Source organism: Sphaeramia orbicularis, chromosome 8, assembly GCF_902148855.1.
Source record: "Sphaeramia orbicularis chromosome 8, fSphaOr1.1, whole genome shotgun sequence".
NCBI classification, from domain to species: domain Eukaryota; kingdom Metazoa; phylum Chordata; class Actinopteri; order Kurtiformes; family Apogonidae; genus Sphaeramia; species Sphaeramia orbicularis.
In genome coordinates this window covers 35,082,178-35,106,804 of record NC_043964.1, presented here as the reverse complement: position 1 = coordinate 35,106,804, position 24,627 = coordinate 35,082,178, and the positions used below count along the sequence as shown (strand labels likewise).

Below are 24,627 nucleotides of genomic sequence, written 5' to 3'. Positions count from 1 at the left end.
AAAAACTTGACAGGAAAAGAATGACGATTGGTCCTTTCTATGCACTCTCTTACTAACAATTGGTCGTGTTTTCCGTCAATCAAACTTTAACCGTCGTCCTCGTGTACGCCCGACCAATTGCAGGGTTTGTTTTCGAGTTGTAGTGGGCGTGCCAAAGCGCGTGGGGAATCGATTTGCAGGAACTGTCATCCGGAACAAGCTGGGAGGCAGCCGTCAGATAGCAATGCTATCGTGTGTCTCATTTGGGACTAGCACCAACAGGCTTCCACTGCAGGTAATGTGAAAACTTTAATAGTCTTAGTCATCTAACAAACCGCTTTAGGGTCTGCTTTGGATGTTAATGATGTTAGAAACAGCTTTGTGATGTTTACGGTTTCTTCGACAATGGCAGCGTTGTTGTTGTTAGCTAGCCAACAACAGCAGCCATGCTAAGTACCACGTTATATATGAGGAGACGATTCTCATAGAGCTTGTTACAAGTATGTCAACTACATTATTTGTATAATTAACGACTGTCACACATCTGTAACATAAATTACTTGTAACTCTATAAATATAACTCAATACGAGCCTGTAGCTACACCATTTGAAACACTACCTGGACTATACAATTTCTAGGAATACTTGACATAAAGTCATTCTGTGTAGTATTTGCAAGTTTGGTTAATGCCAAGTTCCACTAAAATGACACTCAAATTCTGGGTAGAAACTCAATGACAGTCACGTTCATAAGTTAATTTTGAAAATGCTTATTCTTGGAGGTTTTCAATGTCACTGCTGAATCCAAACAAAGTTGACAAGTTGTTCTTAATGCCTTTAGATCTGTTATATGCTTTGACTTGGGGAATTTTCTTGGTGAAAATTACAAGTGTGATGATACAAATAATACAGATTTGAAGGCTGGCTCTGTTGTTAAATTAACCCTACCTCCCTGTCATACACAGACTCTATTATCATATCCAATTAATCATTCTTTGTTTGGCTTTCTTTTGCTGCACCCCTCTCCACTACAAACTTAGATTACATTTAACCATATATAAGTTGTTGCATGTCGATCAGACAAACAAAATCCCATTCAGTCTGTGCAGTATACACATGATAATAGTTTTTCAATGCAATACTGTAGGTAATTGATGGGCACCGCACACCTGACTATAAACTGCTTTGACACTAGAATACTCATTTGAATGAGACAATAATAATGCCATAGGAATGGTACTGTCAAAAAGTTTTAGAACTGTATAATACACATTAAATAAATTGGTTTGCAGACATAATTTCTGCAGGCAACGGTGACGTAGTGACAAGCAAAGTCCACTTGCATACGGGTTAATAAAACTATCTATGCTCATCATTTCTTATGAGCTCAACTGAAAGGTGCCACAGTAAAATCTTCCTCATCATATGCAGTAAATATCTCGTGTTTGTCTGTGGTTGTATAGTTTAATTTTTTGTTAGAAAAAAGCACTGAGTAATGTTGTTGCTGATAGAAAACAGTTGAACTGCGCAGAGAGTTCAGCTCAGTCGAGGCTGGAGCAAGGAGAGGGCAGAAAGCGGAGAGATCGGTCTGGGTTTTATTATGCTCAATTTGATTAAAAATAGCGAGTCAAACCGGTCGGACCCATGGTGAAGAGAAAGAAGACGTCGCCTACTACCGAAGAGCATGAAAATGGGTAAAATTATCTTTAAAATAAACACTTTATTTAGAGGTCGAATGCACCGAGGGGTTTTCGTTGTCGTTTCTGCAGGGCGCTAAACTGAAAAGCGCTCGCATTTGAATTTAGTTGAAATTTAACCTAAAATGTTGCCCATTTTGGCCGAAAGACACATGGTAAAACACTGTGCTCAGTTACTAAAGTATTATGGTTGATGAATATAAATTAAATCAAGTCGTTAAATGAAAATATTTGGTGTTGTTTTGTCGGGACCGAAGAGGGGATTTGAAACAAACAGCGGCGGCCATGTTGAGAGACAGTGAACGTCGTCTTTAGAAGTTAATTTTGCACACCGCTTTGCTCTTAATGTGACAATTTCCCCCCAAATGTGTTTTGGCAGCATGACACCGGGCTCCAGGGAGGGGATCGGTGTCGATGGGAGGAGGAATCCGTCCAGAAAGCCCGAAGGTTGCGACGAGGAGGAGAGCGGAGAGCAGGCGAGCGAGGAGCGCAGTACAAAGGGAGACGACGGAGTGGAAATTCTTAATCCATCAACCACGGGTCTCAGCCCCGGTTCAGCTTCGGTCCTCTCCTCCTCTCCACCGAACCGAACCGGGCACAGCTCGACCCAGCAGCCACAGACCTCAGCGGAGTCCACCCCTCCGTGTCACGACCAGCATCATTTTCTACGATCAAGCGTTAGACCTCCGAGTAAACGGATCCGGAAGGATTCAATCGGCTCGACCATCAATGGACATGGCGGGGCAAAATCGAAAGGTACCGCAGGTGACCAGTTTATAGAAAAGTGTGGAAATGTGGGATTAGCAGGGGGGGCTGCTGTCACTTTTAACAGTGTCAGTGTGTTTCCAGTTTGTTTACCAGTGATGGGTGGTCTGATGCTCTGAGGGGCAGTGCTTTGTTGCTGTGTGCTCCCTCTGGGCCACTGCCCTGGACTCAGGAGACAGTTCTGACTCCTCAAAGTTGCAACACCACCTAAAAAATTACTTATAAAAGTTACAGACCACAACTTTAATTAGGATGTCATATGACTAAATTTTTCTTTCTTTTTTTTCCTGTTTTTTTTTTATGTGCGACTGTTTTTAAAAACAAGGCTTTCAGTGTGATACTTATAAACATTGTTGTGGTATGAGGGCGAGCAGTGTGTCCATAATACATTAAAGCTACACAGTAAATGGCCTGTTTTCAAGAATCAATTGCACAATAATTTAATTATTTATAATTTCATCAATAGTTTCAATTTGTTGCAATAGACAGTTGTGACAGAAATGACCTATGAACACAATATTAATTGATGTTATTTTGATTTTCATACACCACGGGGTTGCACTTTATATTTTTATTTGATTTTTGATTGGTGCACTGACTTGGTGACATACAAAATGACTGTCCTATGTGTGTCTTTATGTTGGCTTAAAAGTTAATTCCATCTCTGAATATGGCTTTAACAATGAATTACACTCAGATCTGACTAAAAAGAAAATATACAGAATGTAGATAGTGTAATCTGATAGATACTAAAAGAGAAAGATGCAAATATATTTGGAATTTATTTCCTCAATTACATTTATAATGTATGAGTGTCTCCATTTTGACAGAAGAAATTCTATTTATTTTGAGTCAGTGTCTGTTTTGAAAAGAGACACATTAGTGCATATGAACTGCACATTTATTGCATTTGTAAATGAACATCCTTTTTGGATGAAATCTTCATTTACAATTCAATGTTACATCATTAACTGGTTCTGTGTATTAATGCGTGCTGGCTTTGTACTCTTTGCTGGGGTAAAATTGGCCATCCAAGCTCACCACAAGTTGGTTTTGGACCTGTGTACTGTAGACCTGGCCATAGGGTCTGATTACTTTTCCTGCCTCCTTGCCAAAACTTAACCGCACAAGGGGATGCGCTGCAGGTTGTGCAGTGTAATCAAATGGCTGTGGGTGGCTTTGTATGCATGTATTGAAACCTTTCCAAAACCACACACATCAGAACTGTAATTGCATTTGTTTTTCTCTTGTTCAATGAAAAATAATAAGAATAGTTAACCAAAATGTTCAGCTTAGTCCTCACATGTTTACTATGTATTTTTATGTTATATTTTTTCATTGTGTGTCCCGACTGATGAGTTTTTGGTCTCCTTCTCCCTTCCGTACAGGCACAGAGAATGGCTCTTCCTCCCAGGGGGCAGTGGGACAGTCGGGGCCTGTGGCCGGCTCCACAGGAGTGTCTAAGGCATCGAAGGGCCAGGGGTCTGTTGAGAAGGAGGAGCAAGCTGGTAACCAGAAGAGGGCTCGTCGCCAGTGGGAGTCTTGGAGTGCCGAGGACAAAAACAGCTTTTTTGAGGGTCTTTATGAGGTAGAGTATGGAACTTAATAGATTGTCTGTACTGTGTTATTTTTAGTGTGTTGTGAATCATGAGACAGTACAAGATTAAATTATCTCTTCATATACATCATTATGCTAATCTCTGCTACTGTTATCTACAGTATGGGAAAGATTTTGAGGCTATCCAGAACAATATTGCAATGAAATACAAGAAGAGAGGCAAACCAGCCAACATGGTGAAGAACAAGGAACAGGTTCGCCACTTCTACTATCGCACCTGGCACAAGATCTCCAAACACATCGACTTTGCCAATGGTGAGCTGCCTTTAATGTCATTTAATGTAGTTCTAATGAAATTTTAGGGATTTTCTTCCTGATATTGAACATTAATTTGAAATATCAATATGTCCCCTGCCCTCCTGTCCCACTATATTTATCTAAGCTATTTGTTATTTAGTGTCTGTTTCCTAATACACGTGTAAAGGAATAGCTTCAGATAAGCTTAAACCCCAACAGAAAGCCAAAACCCTAGTTGCTGTTGTGTTATCTTCATGTAGCATACACACACTAGATGCTGGTTGTGAGTGTCACCCTCTCTTTACTCCTCAGTGTATTCCCGTGTGCTAAAGAAATCTTCTCAAGAGCTATATGGTCTCATCTGCTACGCTGAGCTCCGCAAAAAAGTCGGGGGATGTAAGTAGAGGTTGTACATATGTGTTTTTAGAGGTGGTTATGTGTCAGTGTTTTGCTCTTGTTAGTTTTGGACACAAGGGATGTAATTAAGTGCTGCATACTCCCAGTCATGGGGGACGGCGACTCCTAAGGAACAATGTTGTAAATGTCTCTCTGGTTTTGTCTTTTGTTGTTTTGCAGTAATGGATGATAAGAATGTGGCGAAATTGAATGAACTCATCCAACAGGGGTAAGTCACTAATAGTAAAAAGAAGTTGCTGGTCATATTTTTTGCCATATTTAAGTCAAATTACACAGAAATGTAAAGATAAAGTTGTCCTTTAAAAAATGTATTTGCTCTGTGTTTTTGATCAGGGCCACTACGGTGCGCTCCAAAGGGAGGAATTTACGAATCAAAGCACCCATGTGCCGTGCACTGAAAAAACTTTGTGATCCAGATGGTGAGCATGTGCATACACTGACACCCAACATGCACTTTTCATACACACACATGCTGTAAATACAGAGAGGGCATACAAAGTAAACAAACATCCGTGCTGAAAATACAAACTGTGATGATGATGAGGCGCTGGGTTTGTGGGGGCGGGGTTTGGCAATAACAATAGCAGCGTGTGGGCTAGCAGCGTTTCCATGGTTACTCAGTGGGTGCAAAGTGAAGAGGAAGACCAGTAAGGAGATATTGTCAATGACTGGTCTGGCCGGCTGTCATCCGCCATTCAGTTCAACATCCAGCAAAACTTTGAGAAAATTACAATCACACCTCTTGCATCTGGCATTTCTCTCATGTTGTCAGTTGTTACTTTCACAGTTGTGCAAAAACTTGGGCCTTGTCCTGGTTTGTTTGGTTTTCTCCTCAGGACTAGAGTTTGGAACTGTCCTCATTGTGTGCTGCTCTATAAGCATTAACGTATGCAATGGAACTTTAAAGATATTTTAGTATGAGCTTTCTCTGTAAAATTCTAATAATATTGTGTTGGTCAAGTCCAGCGTTTTGTTGTGCAGTTTGTTGTGCGGTTGTGGCATTTTCTCTGCCAAATTACTGGCATTTTGTTCACCTCATATTGTTAGTCACACAGTCAAGAGTAAATCCTTAGTAAAACCATTTTTCCAACTAAAGCTTCATTGTCACTTCTGATTAACACTATGTTTTCATGTCCTGGTAGGAGTAAGTGACGAGGAGGACCAGAAGCCAGTGCGTCTTCCACTAAAGGTGGCAGTGGAGCTCCAGCCACGCAGTAACCACTCCTGGGCACGCGTTCAGAGTCTGGCCCACAACCCTCGTCTCAGGTCAGACATGCCCACTAACAAATACCTCAGAGGAATAATAAACTACCTTAGAGCAGTTTTGGCAAGGGTTGACTGAGGGGTTGACAACTTGAATACAGAATAGATTTATAGCGAGGCTTATGCTCTCTGTAAACTGTTTTTGGCTTTTCCATTCCAGGATGGTGGTAGAGCTCCACAGGAAAGTCTCCAGCCTGATTGAATATCTGAAACAGAAGTGGGCGTATCATGACCAGAGGATTGTATCCTTTTCAACACTTTCCAAAAAAAAAAAGTTCACTTTTCACATTTTTCTTTAAGTTTGTGCATAAATGAATGTTCCTGATCACTTTTACCATCACTCCTGCATTACATTATAATATTATCAACCAACCATGTCAAAATGATTTATGTCAAATAAATCACAACTTGGCTTTATACACGTTACTGATAATAAATATATCTTTCAAAGATTTTATGAATGATCAAATAAATGCATTAGGTTAGAGTTTTAAGGCTCTCATGTTTTTTCTTCCATGAGTAACACAGAATGTCTGATGATAACCCTTCAAGCTTGATTCAGTGGTATGAATAGCCTGCAATTATCAGAATAATACAAACATTCACTGGTATCATAACACCTGTCTTTGCAAAAGACAACATGGTTATAAATTTTGTAGAGCAGTATTAGTAAAGACTTGTATATTACACCTCAGCTTGGAGGAAATGTTGGTCCACAGTGTGTGCTACTGCATCGTGTAACAGTGGGGTTTATTGTGCCTAAAATACTTTCTGGGAAGTTGCACTACATCCGTAAATATCTGAAGGAACATTTCTGTTTTTGTATGAGTCCTTGACGCTGATGATTCCAGCTAAAGAGTCTAATGGAAAGGGAGGCTCTGGATAGCAGTCAGTCCAGCAAAGCGTCTCCCAGCAAATCCCGGCAGGATGAGCTCTTCCTTTTCCCCGCCGAAAGCAGCACTTTGACCACATTGCCTGGAGTGGCACGTGTGGTTCACTCCAAGGCCTCCTGCACTGTACACTGGTTAGAAAGTGGAAAGAATCGACTGAACACTAAGGAACTCCCTGCTGCTCAGATCCTGGGCATTCATGCTGCCCCACCACTTCGTACTGGTTCCAAATCTGGACGGGGAAATGCTCCTGCAGGTGGGGGTGCTTCAGTGACTGTACTGGGAGATATCCGTCGAACTGAGCCCCTTAACCCTGAGCTGTCACCTGACGGTTCAGCAAAGGTTGAGGAGAAGAAACCTCTGTCTGTTTCTATCCCTGCCTCCTTGCAGCAGACTGTGGCTTCTAGAGAAGAAGGGAATGGCTTTGGACTCTCTGAGGGGGGCAAGACCTGCAGCACAGAAGTCAGTGGTGGTGTAACAGTGACCAAAAGCACCGACAAGTTGTCTGGTGGTGCAGAGAACTTATTGGAGCAGTGTAGAGAAGACCAGAACATCATCACCTCTTCCCCAGAGGCCAATCAGACTCCTCCTTGTAAGCCTTCATTGATGGGCACAGACGAGGGGGGGCCACAGGGCTCCACCTCAGCAGCCAAAGAGCGGACTGTCGAGCACATCAGAGAGGAGGGCTGGAGCGCCCGTGACTCTGAGAATGTCACTCTTGCTGAACTTTACCTGATGTTTGGAAAGCCTGGCAAACTGCAGCTGGAGTATGAATGGCAGCCCATCGCTCCATCCAACACCCAAGAAAACGGGCAAGCCATGGATCCGCCCAAACCCAGCAGGACAAACAGGGTGCTGCGCTGCCTACTCAGGCTGATCGCCACAGAGGTCAATCCGAAACCTTTGGTAAGGATTAAGTATAACCTTTGACGTTGTTGTTGCTGCTGGTTGCCAGATTAACGTATAAAGCATTTGGGAACTAAATATTTGAATCTCATGTAGCAGCGTTTTCTGTCTGTGAAAAATTGAACTTTTCAAATATGGGAGTCATGAAATCAAAAAACCAAAAATGAATTAAGTTGTTTAAAGTGGTTCCTCATGTCGTACATGTAGGATATTTGTTCCTGTGGATACACAAAATTGCATTGCAAAGTACACTTAACTGCAACAGATAATGTATGAAGAGATGATTAACAATTAGAATTTAATATTATTAAAATTCTTTTTGTTATTGCACTTATCATGCCAAAGTGCAAAACAGACACTGAGACAGCCACTACTCTAAATGAGCAATAACGGCAAAACCAATAAGTAGCAGAACAAAAACAGACTCATAAATACAAGTGGTTTCATCATAAAACACTGGCAGTAGTGTAGCAGAGCTGATCCAAATTAAAGGCCAGAATAGGATAAAACTCAAATAAAAACAGTTTGATCCTAATACAATAAAGTGCTGATGCCATAGAGTTAGCCTGAATTAAACGCCAAAATAAAAATATAGATCTTTATTTTTGAAAAGCTTAGGGTGTTAACTGGTCTAAGGTTCAAGGGGAGGTCATTCTCCAGTTTAAGGCCATAAAAACAGAACACAGCTTAACCAAGCTTCTTGTGGAAGACTTGGAAATTGTAAAAGAAATGCAGTTGAAAATCTGAGGGTGCTCATTTGGACACAAATTTAAGAATCAGGTTGTTGCATTTTCACCTTAATTTAACGCTGGAAATTGGCTTCCTACTTTGTGCTACCTTAGACAGTATTGTATTATTTAGGAATTTATGGCAAATGGTATGAGTAACCCTTCATCTCCTCTAGGCTCCAGAGTTATGCTCCACAGCAACATCACCACTGAAGACTCACCAGGAGGAGCAGAACCAGGCCCTCACGCCTCCAGGAAAGGGTCCTGTAGCAGGTGTACGCAGCCCAAGCTTTGGCCGGCAGCAGGCATCTGTCCGAGGGGCCAGGCTACATCTGCCGACCGCTGGAGGTCCAGGTATCTGTGTATTTGTCAAATATTGTAATGCCATTACCGTTCCTACCACTACCTTAAGCACAGCCTTACCATAGTTTCACTTTTCTTTGCGTCTTGCATCATAGGTGGGCGCAACCTTCCCCGCTCTCTGCTGGGATCGACGGCAGGCAGCGACTCAGAGGGTGGTGTGTTCGCTGTACCCACAACGTTGCCCCCCAACAGCTCTCGCCACAACAGAATGTTCTCACCCAACAAAGAGGCTGAGCTGGCCTTAAGACAGCAGCTTGACTCTATCAGTGTAAGAAAATGCCCATCATCATGCCTATGTCATAGATATCCATTTGCACACGTTAATATATGTTCGGTTCTTTACAGATGCAGTCAGATCTTTTCCTTTCAAGACAGAGAAAACCTCGAAACAGACAACTTCGGAAACCACTTGTAGTTCAAGTAAGAGAAAAATAATGGACTGAATGGTGTTAATGTTTAAAATTTTTCTTTCTTACATGTTGTTGATTCAGGATGTGCTGAATACTTTCTGTGCATTTAGTTGCTTCTCTTGTCTCCACAGCGAACACTGTTACCTCGAACTACAGGAGACACTCCACAGCATGTCTGCTCCTTTTCCATTCTCTCAAACTCCTCTGCCACAGGTACACTTCATTTGCCTGTTATCACTTTATCCGATACTATAATCTGATACTCTTGAAACTAGGCCACTGTGTCAGTTTCTTTTGGTAATCTGCTCTGCTGGTGTGCTCAGTGCATATTGCCTAATATCATTTCTATGTCTCAACAACTAAGCTAATCTTTTGCTCTCTCACTTCCTGTTTCTTCCCTCAGGAACTGGATCCTTCCGGCCAATCCAGCCCCGTCTGGCTCCTTCACCCCGCCCCCTTATGTCCAAAGCTTCCTCAGCACCTCCCAGCTCTACAGCGGCCAACCCGCTCTCTAGTATGATTTGATTTTAACTTAGGCTGTACTGAGTACTGAGGCTGTTTGATTTACAATGAAATAAGGGCCTAATGTGTTAAAGACATTCGCAGATTGTTGTTATAATCCCTTGTGTTTATTTATTTATTTTTTACCCTATTTCAGGTGCCATTGACCTGGCAGCCAAGTCTGCAGGCATCATCCCCGGCAGCCCCTGTCAGGAGCTGGACTCTTCCACTGTCGATAACAGCACTGTGCTGGGCAAAGCGCCTGTTGCAGATGCTCAGCCAGACTCTGAACTTCTCCAGCATAACGTCCCAGAGGTCAGCAGAACTTATAACCTTGAGAATCAGTGAAATCGTCATATTTCAGCTATTACAATGTACGAAAGCTTGGGCTATTTCACAAAACAGTTCCAACTGTACTTTACAGAATGGCCTGCCTCCTCCTTCTCCTGGAGCAACTGGAGGTGGAGACTCACTGCTCTCACCCCCTAGCGTAGCCTCACTCCTCGACATCTCTCTACCTGGCCCACCTGAGGAGGCTCTGACTCCTGGAGAACCTCAAACACACATCAGTGACTCTATCATTGATATCGCCATCAACTCTGCACATTATGGTGAGTACATGTGTGTCACTTGACTCCAATTTCATGTTTTGTCTTCCAATACTGTCACAACATTGCCAATACCGAATGCTGATCCAGTACCAGAATGAAATTAATCAGAAGTATGGCAAGTTTTTATGGAAGAATCTGAAATGTATAAAGCAATGTCAGACTTGAAATTATTGATTTATTTGCTTTTAATGTAATAAATCATGCACCTGCACCCAAGTAAAATAGACTTATTATTGAACAGACTGACCTATGGATTGGAGCCATTGTCAGTAATATCCTGTCCAGTTGTTTGGGTCAATATTGTTACCAATATCGTTTTATCAATGTCAGACTGGTGCATCCCTTGTATGTATCTGGTGACATTTGAGCAGAAACCTTTGAAGGTTTATCTTTAATTCTGTAACAAAACACTTTACAAGCCAACAAGACAAGGAGATGGGAAAAGCATGAAATTAAAATATTAAACACAGCTTCCTTATAGTATAAAGCGTCTTGTTTGAGAGGCACTCCATGAACTAATTGCGTTAAAATCAATTCCCAATGATAGCATGAAACTGGCTCAGGTTCCAAATTGTCAGGTTATTAAATGTGTGTGTAATCTAATGGCCGTGTACATTGCTTAATGCAGGCGAGGAGGCTGCGCTTTCTCCAGCCAAATTGAGCAACAGTGACGGCTCCAAGCTCTTGGCCTCCTCCCCATCAGTCAGCCCGTCCCGTGGTTGGATCCCATCGCCCAGCCACGACCCCCAGTGGTACCCCAGTGACTCCTCTGACTCCACACTGGGATGCCTCCTGTGTAAGTCTCACTCTTTAGCCCTATTCGAACAGGATTAGTTTTACATAGGTACATGGGGTAAAGTAATAATTGCCAGAGATCTTAGTTGCGTCCGAATGTGCTATGTCAGTAATTATTACCATACAATGTCAGTAATGATTACTTTGACTTTTACCTTCTGTAAAAGGGTCCAGGAAAACTCCCCCAGGTAATACTAGTCCTGTGTGAATAGACCAGTAGTTAATGTGTGTAAATATTCTGTCATATCATGTTTACAAACTTGTTCTTTTGTGGATTTTGAAGCATGGAGGCTCTTGATGAAACACTCAGTTTTCCAGTAGGCAGTTGGACAAGTGCGTGTGAAACTTCGTGTCACCTCAAGTCCCAGGTTTCGTTTCTGTAGTGGCAACACAAAGCATTCTTTGCGCATGTAGTCATTTTAATATTGGTACTGTTCACATACCACAAATGTGTAAACGAGTAAATTTAATGACAATCTATGACATAAATATGGAAACAACTGGCTTCAATTGATCGGGTTCAGACACAAACATTGAAGTCCCTGTCGGGTTTGGGTCGGGTTTGGACGCAACAGTGTTGGGCACGGGTCAGGTTCGGACAAAAATATGCGGCCCGAGACAGGCTCTGTTTTGGACATTCAAGCCTAATTGGAAAGCAACATCATACACACATGATGACAGGAGGGGACAGCGGTGCGTGAATGGATTTACGCCTCCCACTTGTGGTAGTTTTACTGATATTTCTTATCCCGTGAGACTTGGCAATTAATATTATCGACATCCTGTGGTCAAGTGGCATTACCCCACGTGCCCATGTAAAACTAATCCAGTCTGAATAGTGCTTTTCACAAACACCTTTACAGAGCATCCCCTATGTAAGGCTTAGTAAACACTCACAAATTAATGAGACAGCCACAAATGGAATTAGAGCTGCATGATGTTGGAAAAAAACGACATTCCGATTTTTTATTTTTTTTTAACCCTGCAATATATATAACGATATGAAAAGATACTCAGGATATAATAGCTGTGTGGTGCAGATGTAAATGGTCAAACTAATTAGTTGTGTTTCCTCTCCTTGTGGCAACAGGTGGAAGGCACTGTCAACACAGAACACGTGTTTCAGTATCGTCCTTCATGTAGCCGAAATAATTCCAGATAACTGATGTTGCTTTTCTTTTTTGCACCAAGTCTTCATTTACAGTGATTTTTCCCTGGTTCATTGCTCATGTTGCAATGTTGTTACCAGTGACTCACTCCAAACTGATTAAGAACAATTGTGATTGGTGGATTGCTATGTGCAGTGTGTGTCAGGTACCCTTGAAATTAGATGAGAACACATTGAGTTCATTTGCCTCCTACATTGCAGGACCTGCGATGTGACTATTGCGCACACGCACATTGTGACGTTGATCCTCAAACGATATATTGTGCAGCTCTAAATGGAATGTAATAAAAATGTTTGTGTTGGTTAAAACAGTAAAAACTATACACTGATGTGATGATGTGAGCCAAAGTCATATTGATTGGAATTCAGGAAATGGTAGCCGTGAAGAACTCGTATCACAATACATGCCAGACACTTAACTTTTTTGTGTTTTCACGTATTAACTGCCTTATGGTGTGACTGAATGCTGTGGACTTCTTGCTGCAGTGTGAACATAGATTTGTTTCCTCTTTATTTGTGTTGTCAGTCCTCATCACTGTCTCTATTTCTTTTTTTCTCCAGCCAGCATGGTCTCCCCTGATAAGGGTAGGCGGACCACCCTCACCCCCTCTGGCCCCTCCAGTGGCACAGCTTTGCTCGGCCCTAGCCTCTTGGATTGCAACTCCCATGATTCCTTTCAATCCCGTGGCCTTCCTGATGTAGCAGAAGTAAGATGAAGTCTCTTTAAGATACTGAAACAGGCAAATTTACTTTCTAATTGCACACTTTCATGGTTTTTTTTGTTTGTCTTTTGTGCAAATACACCTGCTGTAGTACACAGACTGGTCAACTACCACCCAGAGTCAGTGTTTTACTGTATGACAGTGACATTACATACTAATATTGTGATCATGCCACCATCAAAATGGAACTGTCAGACAGTCGGTGAGCACTAGAGCCCATTGGGTCATCTCAGCATACAAATACCTGTGGATTCAGAGGTGTTATATAGCATCTCATGGACACAGGATCCAGATGAATCACGTTACAGCTCTAATCCGGCTCTGTCACATCTGCGTTTCGGTTTTCCTGTCCAGTGGAATCAGAGCTGCTGTTTTGTTCTCTCTCAATTTTGTCTCTTCATTCTCACTCACTCTCTCCTTTACAACTTCTACAGTAACCCTCTATTGCTATATGGAAACATTAGAAATATGTTTACGTCAGACACTCAGAGCAGTGGAGTAAATTTATCTGGATAGTTATTAGTTATTTAGATAACTGATTTGGTTTGGTTTTATCAGTATTAAGGCAATGGTCAGTAAATGTAGGTCTTTTGTTTACAAGTAAAAACGTTTTTTACACTTTAAAGACATGAGTAGGTCCAACAAAAATAGGTCTGGTGTATAAAAATAGTTGTGAAAGGATTCTGATGTTAGACAAACAGGACACACATGAGAATGCAAACAGGATATGTTGCACATGAGCTTTGTAGTGTGCTTTATTAGAGCTGCTGTTCTGTACACTCATAAAAGATTTGTGTATGTGATTTAGATGTTAAAGCAAATGGTGCCAGTTTGTTGTACAGTGGGGTGGTATGTCCATAAACGTGAAAAGATAAACATGTCAGTTAATGTCAATAATTGTTTCAATTCAGTGTCAAATTATTATTTTTTCCATGTTAAAAGGCCTGAATGAAACATTGTGATTTGTGTTTTTTTTAAACCCTTTGGAAAAGATGTATTTTGACAAAGTGCCTGATTTTGAGATTTAGGGCTTACTTTGAGCTCTTATTCAACCTGACACAAAAGGTGTAAAAGATATGAGGTTGTAAACTCTTTACATCATTGTCCAGCCCATTAGTGCCTAATGGTTTAATATGAATTAATTGGCGTCAGATTGGCTTTGGCAACGCAGCTGTCTACTCGGGAAATTGGAAGTCATGAAACCTTTAGTAACTTCACTGAAGCCAAGTCTTATAAATGAACTAAATATAGAGGCTTCCTCTTTTAAATTGAATTTTCTGCAGCGTTGTCTCTCACTGTTCAGGCTGTTGTCAATAAACATTCTGTGTGTTTTGTTGCAGATGGACTCTCAGCTTGCTTGTATGATGAGCGAGAGCAGTGTGGACTACATCGCTCGCTTCAATGACCTGGCTCAGGAGCTGGCGGTGGCCGAGCCCTCCATCCCACCTCCCTGAGGAAGAAGCAAGCAACCTGCTCCACCAACCCACGGCCATCTGGAGGACACGAGGAAAGGCTTCTCCCTTGTCGCCTAAACTGTCCCCACTATGCCTTTGCTCCTCGGGAGGAAAAGGCTGCTGTGGAGAAAAGACCAACCCCTTAAAGCCATCCCTGACCCCGTTTGTTAAAGTGCAATAATAGCAGTGAACATTGACCATTGTTCTAACATGTTGGTTTCACTGAACTGTTCTTTAAGGTGAAATGCCCTTTAAATACAAACACTTAAAAAAAATAGTGTTTACAAAAAACAACCTCATGTACAGGAGAATACTATGCCATATCTGAACAAAATATTTTCTCTTTTATGTCTCTTCCTGCTCTATATGTGTGTCTGTCTCAGATTAACCCCCCCCAGAATGTGGAAAAATCCACCAAAATGTGCAGTTCAGGTCCCAGCCGGTGGCAAACAGCTGCTGTTCGGGAGATTTAAGAAGGTTTGATATGTTCAATGCAACTCGCCATAGTTTGTTACTCTCGCCTTGGTTGCAAAAGTAGAGCACAACACATTAGGACGGCCAAAACCGTGTGCTTGTGTTCAAGATCACCATCTTTGGTTCAGGTTTGATTGGCTCCGTTTTTATAGAGAAACATGTTCCCCGTGTTTGTCACAGTCAGATATCACATGTAAAATGGCAGCTTGCGTTTGTGAAAATTTGGTAGTTTTAACACACTGTAGTCGCTCTACAGATGTGATCATCTGCAGTGATTATCTTTTCAGGGGTTTTAATGTACGTTGAGATGATTCCCATTGCACAAAGAGGCCGAGAAGAAATAACCTGTCTCAGATGATCCGTTTTAACATTTTGGTCTCATTTTACTCGTCACAATAATTGGGAATAATCAGATCTAAGTGAAGTGATGAACACACCTGCTTTTTTTTTTTTTTTTTTCTTAAACTTGTATCTTGCAGTCCTTAAGTCAAATAAAGTTGTGCTGTTTTCAGTTAAGGATTTAGACATGTTTAACCCAAAATGTGACAAACCTTTTATTTATTACCAGCGACTTAGATAAATCAGTAGTTACACTCCATTTCAAATCCAGAAGAGTTGGTCAGGTCAGGTGCGTTATAAAGTCAAACACTAAAGCCATAATTAACACTCCTTTGTCTTTTTTTTTTTTTTTTTTAAATCACTAGTAAAACCACATTCAGCCCCTTTATACGATGAGGTGAATACATTCTGTTACAATGGATGCAGCGTTTGCCACATGCACTCGTACCATGTAGAAGCCCGGATTCCTTACATTCACACATTCTTCAGATTTCAATCAGCCAACATCAGTATGCAGTATTGTAACGTTAAACTTCATCTTCATCTCCATGAGTGTAAACTGTGCAAGAGTGCTGCCGTCATGTCATAAACAGGATTTTAAACATGACAAAATAAAAACTCTTGTGATATATTTATTCTTTGGGTGAGAAATGTGAAAAGGCTTTATCTTACACTAGATAGAAAACAATGAAGATGATTCTTAATAAGGAATAAACAGCAGGTTTTGTCTTTGCATTTGGCAGGCTTTTTTTTTTTTGTCCTGTTGAAGGGTTTATTTGTACAATTGCAATTCCAGTATTCACTGCGCTTTTGTAACATAATGTAAATTGTTATTTGGACTATTTATTGTTAACATTTCAGAAAAAGTGTTTTCTGTTTAACTTAATATTAAGATGACATCTAAAAGGAAAAACCTGTTGTTTAAAATGTTCAGTTTGTAAAAGGTGTTTTTATTCTGTGGATAAAGATAGTTATAAAAAAACAGTTTGGCATTCATCGTTGTTACTTTGTGTGGGAGAATTGGTTTAAGTTTTACAGTAGGTACAGTACAGGTTTTTGGAATATTACTAGCAAGGTTTGTTAGACTGAAAACCTAAAATGAACCATTTAATACAGGGTGTCCCATAAGTCTCCATACATAGGAAAATTAAACGTTTCTTGACATAAACCCTTTTTATTTATATAATATGCGCTATATGACTGCCATTTTGTCAGGAACACATTTCAATGCGTGTCCTCCACTGCTGAAGAACTATAAAGAAGAAATATCAAGAAACATGTTAGAACCATATGTATTATGTCTCCTATGTATGGAGACTTATGGGACACCCTGTATTTATTTACTATTCAACAACTTGTTTAATAAATTCATTAGAAACAGAAAAAACAAAGGGAATTGTGATGTTGCTGAGCTTCCATTATGTTGGAAAATGCAGCTGAACACATTTAACTGACATTTACTGAGCAGAAATAAGCAGTGTTTCCTTCCAATAGATCACAGGTGTCAAACATGTGGCCCGGGGGCTAAATCCAGCCCGCCAAAGGGTCCAATCTGGCCCCTGGAATGAATTTGTGAAATGCAAAAATTACACTGAAGACTATCATTTTAGTTCAGTTTCCATATACAGACCAATTTAATCTCAAGTGGGTCGGATCAGTAAAATACTATCACAATAACCTATAAATGATCACAACTCCAAATTTTTCTTTGTAAATGTAAACATTTTCTTGTCATTTCACTGTATTTACACTAAAACTAACATTTCACAAAAACATGAATAACCTCAACAAATATGAACATTTTAAAATGAAGTGTAATTTTAACAATATACTGCCTGTTATTAAATCTTTTGTGCATTTGTTGATCTACTGTGATCTGTAAGTTGTAATTTACACATTTAAATGATAAACTGAGACATAATATTGTTAAAACTGCACTTAGTTTTCTTAAGAAATTTCAGTTCATGTTATTCACATTGTTTTAAAGGACAGTTGGTAAATGTAAAGATTTTCATCACATTTTTACTTTTTTCACTTTAAAACATAGAGGAAAGTTTGGGGATGACATTATTTATATATTATTATGTTATTTTACTGGTCCGGCCCACTTCAGATCGAATTTGGCTTAATGTGGCCCCTGAACTAAAATGAGTTTGACACCCCTGCAATAGATGCAATAAAAACACTGGTTTGAGAATCATTTTTCAGTAAAGTAATCTGGTCATCCACATTCGACATTCAAAATCTGGTCCCTTTCACCCTGCCAACATCTGTCCACTTCAACATGGAGCAGTATCAGGTTTCTGGACGTTCCATCTGATCCGCCGGTCCTCACCTCCCGTTCCCTCAGTCATCCTTAGGTTTCTGCTCCTTGCGTGCGCGAGATGACATGAGTTTGAAGAAGAGCGCCGGCCACAGTGTGCGGAGGTAGATGGCCAGAGTGGGCAAAGGTCCTGCCAAAACAACATCTTTGCTCCTGTGACGGACGGCCTTCAACACCTCCTGAGCTACATCCACGGGGTCCCGACCCATCATTGTATTCTTGTCTAAAACTGAAACCAGAGATTCACACACAAGAACTCAAATCAGTGAAACCAAGGCACAGTTATTCACAATAATACCCTTATTACAATTACAGCAGTGAACTGTCTCCATTCAGCTGTGTAACAACAGTTTGATGAAACTAAGAGAAATACGTTTCATCACTATTTCTGCATAATTTTCCAGATTTTACTGGAACTCCAAAGTTATCTCATTGGAACTGCTTCATCATAAAGGCACTTAAAAGTTTATTGTTACCCATCATAAGTAATGTATTAGCATATTTCAGTGATAAGCTTATAAATGTATTATTTATTACATTCGCCCAGACTTTTTTATTTATTGAGTCTAAAACAACAGAAATAAATTTTGTCTAAGTAAATGTCTCGTATGTCTACATATGCGTTTCAGTGTTGTTCATTTACTATACTACTGGAATACGAGGAACAGGAAAAGACAAACTGATTGCAATTATCTGACAGTTTAACCAAAATGTTATTATCAAGACAGCCTGAACCAGGCTAATGTCTGAGCTTGTGCTTAAGAGTTTCACTCTAAAATGTGCATCTGTGCTTCTGCTGACATGTCACTGCAAGTTGAACTAGATCTGATGAATACATTTTTAAAGAACATTCACAAAATACACTGCCTGGTCAAAAAACAAAACAAAACAAAAAAAAACCTCCCCACCTGGATTTAACTAAGCAAAAAGGTAAGATCCTTCCACTGGATAATCTTTCCAGCTGGAAATAAGTTTTTTTTTTAAACACTATTGAGTAGCTTCTCATTCTTTTAACAACCATGTCAGAAGACTTATACTGTGTTTATGGAAAAGGGTCAAATTAATGGCCTGCATCAAGCAAAGAACACAACTAAGGAGATTACTATTTAAAAGTACTAAATTTACATTACGAACTGTCCAATGTATTATCAAAATCTGGAAAGATAGTGGTGAACCATCATCAGTGAATAAGAAATATAGCTTAAAAAACCTTATATGATTGTAAGATCAGTTAAATGCAGTGAAGAGTGATAGAAGAGTAAAATAGCCAAAGTAAGAGCATTTCCACAAGCATAATTTAAAGCGAACTCAAAGGATTGGGACTACACAGCTGTGATTTAAGAAAAACACTTTCACAAAACACATCAGTGAAGCTAATCTGAAAAAAAGGGTTTGATTTGCAGGGGAGGCTAAAGATTGGACTGAGGAACAGGGACAAAAATGAGGTGACATCAGGATGAGAAAGGAAGTGGATGAAGCGATTACCCATCATGCCTAGTGTCTACAGTACAATACAGTACTGTGTGGGCAGTCCTACAACTTAGGGTTGCTTCAGTTGGTCAGGTCTAGGTTCTACAACGTCATGTCCAAAAACTGAGGTCAGCTGAACCTGAACAAACTGAATGACCCAGTCTGAACATCAGTGGAGTTTTTGTTCCCTGATGACAGGCCTGACCAAGCAAAAGAGAACATCAGGGTCAATTTCTTTATTCTCTAAAACAATACTTTTGATTACTCAGCATGAAAGACATACATCTCTAGTTTCTAAAACTGTGTTTATTTAATTTGTACCTGAATTACAACTGGATATATAAGAAACTAGAAGCACTCGGAGAGCGCAGACCTCCGCCAAGGCTGATCAGTGGCCCCCCCCGTGGGCCCCCCCACGCCAAGGAGGTTATGTTTTTGCCAGGGTTTGTTTGTCTGTCTGTTTGTTTGTTTGTCTGTCCGTTAGTGTGCAACATAACTCAAAAAGTTATGGACAGATTTTGATGAAATTTTCTGGTCTGCGCCCCCCCCGTGGGCCCCCCCACCCCCGATCACCACCAAAATTTAATCATTTCTTCCTTATCCCATTTCCAACAAACCCTGAAAATTTCATCCAAATCCGTCCATAACTTTTTGAGTTATGTTGCACACTAACGGACAGACAAACAAACAAACAAACAAACAGACAAACAAACAAACCCTGGCAGAAACATAACCTCCTTGGCGGAGGTAAATATATGAGAATAAAATGTAAATTAAGAACAGCAAAGGTTGTAAATGAATGTATACAGCATAAATTCAGAATGTAAATAGCAATGTGTAAATAAATATGTTCAAAATATGCCTGTGTCTAATCTTATATTTCATAACATTCAAACACTATAATGATTTTGAATGTTATTTATTATACAAAACAGCAGAAAGATGTGTATTAAATATAGAAATGAAACATATATCGCCAAAGACTGATAATTTTATTACTATCTTAATAAAATCTTTGATTATTATTATGGTGCATCACACTGAACAAACACCTCACTTTTTTTGGATTCTCAGTCCGTTCCCATGAGTTAATGTATTTTGAAACTAAAATAAAAATATCAGTTTCATTTTTGGATAGGATGTACTCTCATGTATTAAGAAAAGTGTGGTATGCTAAATATTTGCACTTTCCTTAAGGAAAAGCACTTTTTGGGATTTTTTCCAAACCTTGAATAACTACTGCATACTTTTCCTCACTCTGCTATTTTGTCGATGATAAATTCATGTTTTTATTAAATATTTGGTTATTATTCCTTAATGGCATGTTAAAGTACTTGCTTAGACCTACAATTTGAGCTATTATGGTTGCTGCTAAATTAATTTTTAAAAACACATATGGAATGATTAATATTGCTACACAGTGCTCTCTCACTCCATTACTCGCTTGGCCGGGCCCTGACACAGACATATTCCAACATGACAACACCAGGATTCATCAGGCTCAGATTGTTAAAGAGTGGTTCAGGGAGCATCAGAACATCATTTTGACACATGGATTGGTAACCACAGAATCCAGACCTGATCGAGAAATTTTGGGATGTAGTTAAGACTTTACACAGTTATCAGCATCAATATAAGATCTTAGCCAGAAGTTAATGCAGCTCTGGACAGAAACAGATGTTGTGACATTTATTGTGGCATTATATAAACAATGCCACAGTGAATGATGTGTCCTGTAATCAAAGCTGAAATATTTTAAGTGGAACATTTTTGGCCAAGTTGTGTAGAATGCACAATTAATTTATTTGCACCAATACAGTAATAAGTTCTTTTCGGTCTCTCACCTCCATACTTAGATCCGTCTCCTGTGACAGCGTTGACTGACAGGTTTGTTCGAATGTACCCAGGACTGACCACCGTCACTGGGATCCCATAGCGTTCAATCTCTGCCCGTAGACAGTCAAAGTAGCCCTGGGTGGCGTGTTTCGAGGCTGCGTCTAAACATAGTGGCCACAAAAGACTCCTGATTTAATTCTAGATTATTTGAAGGATTGAAAAACATGGGTATTTTATTTCAGCAGGTAACGACGACTTACAAGCTGATCTGTAGGGAATGGCTATCTTGCCCTGGACGCTGCTGATGACTACGATGTGGCCACTGCGCCGGCGAACCATTGAAGGAAGAAGAGCTGTTGAAAGAAAGAAAAAGAGACCAAAATGAGCATTTTCCTTTAAATAACTTCACATATTTCTAAATTTAAACCAAGAGCCATTTTAAGATCCACAGTCCAGGCTGCACTCTGCACTAACCTTGTGTAAGAGCAATGGGCCCAAAATAATTTGTCTCCATCACATTCCGTTGAACCGAAAGATGAGTATCCAGGATGTTGCCACGGTAACTGATTCCAGCATTATTGATGAGGACATCGACTTGCCCGTAACACTGAAGGATCTCCTCTGCAGCCCGGTCCACTGTCTCTGTGTCAGCTAGATCGAAGACCACGATGCTGGGAGTGTAAGTCTGTAGGTTGAATGAAACAACCACAAGGCACCAGTTTTCTCATCCAAATGTGCTATTATGTGATGAAATCAGAGGCAATAAAATACACATGGAGTTCACAGTTAAGGGAATTTTTAAGAATAGTAGAAGATTAAAGGACGGACGCTTGCCCGTAAAAAACACTAACCTGTTTTATGCTTCAAATATTAATCTTGACAGAAAATAACAGACATTGAAAGGGATAAACTCAGAGAAAATAATACACACCTGTCTTTGCGTTGAATTTTCTGTGAGTTCCTGGACCACCTGTTGCAGACGGGTTGCATCTCGTCCACACAGAACAAGCCGTGCCCCAGCAGCATGGAAGACCCGCGCACACTCTGTATCACAGTAAAAAACACACCTTTTGTTCATGGTGAACAACAAAGTATGACATGTCACCACTCGCAGCTCTATGCTGACATGTTATCTGTCTGCAATCTGACAAAAATAATCTGCTGCACATTATTGTTTTTAAAGAATATCTAGATGTACAAAAATGTTTTTTAAAAAAGCAAACACGAGGCTGACCTTTCCCCAGTCCTGAGCTGGCCCCTGTGATGACCACCACAGCGTCCTGAAGGGCAGCTCCTGATCTGAGGCGGATCAGTATCCGGTACAGCAGCAGGACCCCCATGCTGGCTAAAACCAGCTGCAGCACTCCTCCCATGACTCTATCCATGACTGACGATCCCTCTCAATCCTCCCCACAATCTACCTGCAAACATGAGATTAAGAATTACCTTTACCCATTCAGTTCATCCACATTGTACATTTATTATCATTAGTATTTTATTGTGTTTACTTTTTTCACAAAGCATCTGTTGAACATTTATCTGGTTTGCCCCGTTTCCATATTCAAACTCCACCAACTGAAGTTTACACAAATGACGCCCAACAATATTCCATTTGTAACATGTCACACTGTATCAATGAAAAGGGTGTAAAACCACTAACATCACTTGTGTTCTTCAGAAAATTTGGAGCACAACAATTGTCCAATTTGAAGTTCATAAACCATTGAATGTTTTTTTTTTTTTTACTATACTGCCTACATGGACATAAAAGATGCCCTTTTTGGTAAAATGCCCTGAGTTTATGTTAATTTCTTTGGGTTCGATGGTGAAAAAAACTTTATTTGAGCTTAAGAACAGGAATCTTTTCTGGAGCAGGTTTATTTTCCAAGGATGGGAGAGAATTTCAAAATACATTGTTTTACACCAAGTTGTGTAATAACCTGTAATCTTGCAACTGTATTTTTGGTGTCTTCTAAGTCTATAGGGGTGGAGCTACCTGATGCAAAAATAAAATAATCAATCAAATTGTGGCTTTCAAGCAATCATAGTCTGACCTTGACATGCTTGTCCTGTAAGCTTTTATGCTGACATGCCAAAGGGATTGTGGATGTTTAAACGTCCCTGTCATCTAGATAAGCCTCTTCCACTTGTCCTGTTTCCAAAGCACAACACAAACAAAACGGCATGGCAACAGTGTGATACACACTACTACATCTGTATAATATGAACATAGGATCTAGGATGTAGGATCACTTCAGTTTAACACCCTGAACAGGCAAACTAAAATGGGATCTTGTACCTGCTCATATTCTTAGTTATGGGCTCATAACTTAAACTTTTACATAAAGTACTGTATTGTATACCACAGCACCCCAGGTTTATCTGATCTATTTATAGTAGAATGAGTTTAATCGTCAGTATGACTTAATGAATGTAAATAAATGTAAACCCTGATGATAGTCGCTCTAAAATGCCTTAATTAGCATATTTATGTAGCCGCATTTATGGTGGGGATGTGTACTTTCACCTTTAACAAGAGTAAAAATGAGCATAAACAAAAAATGACATAGGTGTCAAACGTTAGCCATGTAAAACACAGCATGCAACCCAGTGGTGAATAACATTCAAGGCTAATGCTAACACTTGCTAGCCTTCACGTTGTAAACAAACACTACTCTTACTCGTAAAAACAGCTGTAAAAATACTTTCGATCCAGAACTCACCTGAGTCACCGTCCTGCTGTGAAACACAGCGGCACAGGTCGATGAAACGGCCAGTTCCGAGACTCGCGGGGACCTCACACCCGGAGTGTTTCAATGAAGGTCTACTGGCTGTATTTTCCGCTAAGAATTATGGGAGTTGTAGTCTTCGTAGGACTGTAAGCAAAATCGGACTTCTGCGGCTGCATTATCTTTACTGCCAGATGGTCTGTTATTTATCCCAATGAGTAATTTGAGCGTAATAGCATTCATTTAATGCATTATTTTATATAATGAAAATGACTTAAGTGGTCAATAAATGGTTTCATTAAAATTATGAGACAGAATAAGTAAGCAGCACTGGCTTACGATTTTTCTCAGCAAATAATTTAAAGTGTCCATGTCAGACACAGACCTCTCCTACTTTCCAATCTAATGTGTTTAGAACGTGAAGAGAAATTTTGCCTTTTACCCACATAGAAAGAGAACAAGGTCAATAGGAGATAAACTTAAGGGGACAGAGGAAGTGGAAGCTTTTTCCTAGACAGGCAACCTAATGAATGTCTTTATGAAGACTGGGACACCCCTGTGCCTGCAGTGTACTCTGAAATGTTTGATAACCAGCCAGCACATGAGTCTGCCAAACTCCTGCAGATCAGCAATAGTATCAGCAGCAACTCAGCTGACAGATAATTAGTCTGGTCTGGTCACAAATCAGCAAACTGATGAGTCCTTCCTCCTGAACAGTCAATCCTCTGCTTTAGTGTTCTGTCTCCATATGTGAATTCTGACTGTTACTGAAATAATGCATTATTGAAAAACACATCAAATTACAAAAAATTGTGCCTGTGGTTTTTCATGTCCAATATGGACCAAGGCAGATCTTAAATGTCACTGTAGTTCAGCAGGATAACAAGCAGCAGTTTGCAAATTGAATATGAAGTATAATAACTTCAAGGTTT

The 24,627-nt window shown here is 40.1% G+C and overlaps 2 protein-coding genes across 7 annotated transcripts; one reads left to right on the top strand and one right to left on the bottom strand.

Moving 5' to 3' along the window:
- Nucleotides 1-167: 167 nt before the first annotated feature.
- Nucleotides 168-16,072, top strand: cramp1 (cramped chromatin regulator 1). 3 transcript variants are annotated; one of them, XM_030140523.1, is made up of 20 exons: nucleotides 168-274; nucleotides 2,056-2,441; nucleotides 3,830-4,029; nucleotides 4,161-4,314; nucleotides 4,609-4,692; nucleotides 4,873-4,921; nucleotides 5,047-5,132; nucleotides 5,856-5,979; nucleotides 6,137-6,218; nucleotides 6,828-7,772; nucleotides 8,677-8,854; nucleotides 8,959-9,131; nucleotides 9,209-9,283; nucleotides 9,405-9,486; nucleotides 9,677-9,787; nucleotides 9,932-10,089; nucleotides 10,199-10,385; nucleotides 11,014-11,181; nucleotides 12,910-13,055; nucleotides 14,411-16,072. In XM_030140523.1, exons 2-20 carry the CDS (start codon nucleotides 2,057-2,059, stop codon nucleotides 14,522-14,524), a joined length of 3,501 nt encoding a protein of 1,166 aa, XP_029996383.1. In that variant the 5' UTR covers nucleotides 168-274; nucleotide 2,056; the 3' UTR covers nucleotides 14,525-16,072. The 3 variants fall into 3 exon arrangements, with proteins under 3 accessions (XP_029996383.1, XP_029996381.1, XP_029996380.1); XM_030140521.1 differs by lacking the exon at nucleotides 168-274 and adding an exon at nucleotides 1,535-1,673 and having other exon boundaries at nucleotides 2,056-2,432; XM_030140520.1 differs by lacking the exon at nucleotides 168-274 and adding an exon at nucleotides 1,535-1,673.
- A 1,331-nt stretch (nucleotides 16,073-17,403) lies between these two features.
- dhrs7b (dehydrogenase/reductase (SDR family) member 7B) lies at nucleotides 17,404-23,820 on the bottom strand. Of its 4 annotated transcripts, XM_030140525.1 has the most exons (8): nucleotides 23,690-23,806; nucleotides 23,021-23,118; nucleotides 22,201-22,387; nucleotides 21,898-22,010; nucleotides 21,441-21,651; nucleotides 21,227-21,319; nucleotides 20,975-21,127; nucleotides 17,404-17,889 (listed from the first exon to the last, which is right to left on the bottom strand). In XM_030140525.1, exons 3-8 carry the CDS (start codon nucleotides 22,349-22,351, stop codon nucleotides 17,684-17,686), a joined length of 927 nt encoding a protein of 308 aa, XP_029996385.1. In that variant the 5' UTR covers nucleotides 22,352-22,387; nucleotides 23,021-23,118; nucleotides 23,690-23,806; the 3' UTR covers nucleotides 17,404-17,683. The 4 variants fall into 4 exon arrangements, with proteins under 4 accessions (XP_029996385.1, XP_029996386.1, XP_029996387.1 ...); XM_030140526.1 differs by lacking the exon at nucleotides 23,021-23,118 and having other exon boundaries at nucleotides 22,201-22,383; nucleotides 23,690-23,815; XM_030140527.1 differs by lacking the exon at nucleotides 23,021-23,118 and having other exon boundaries at nucleotides 22,201-22,395; nucleotides 23,690-23,805.
- Between the last annotated feature and the right edge of the window lie 807 nt (nucleotides 23,821-24,627).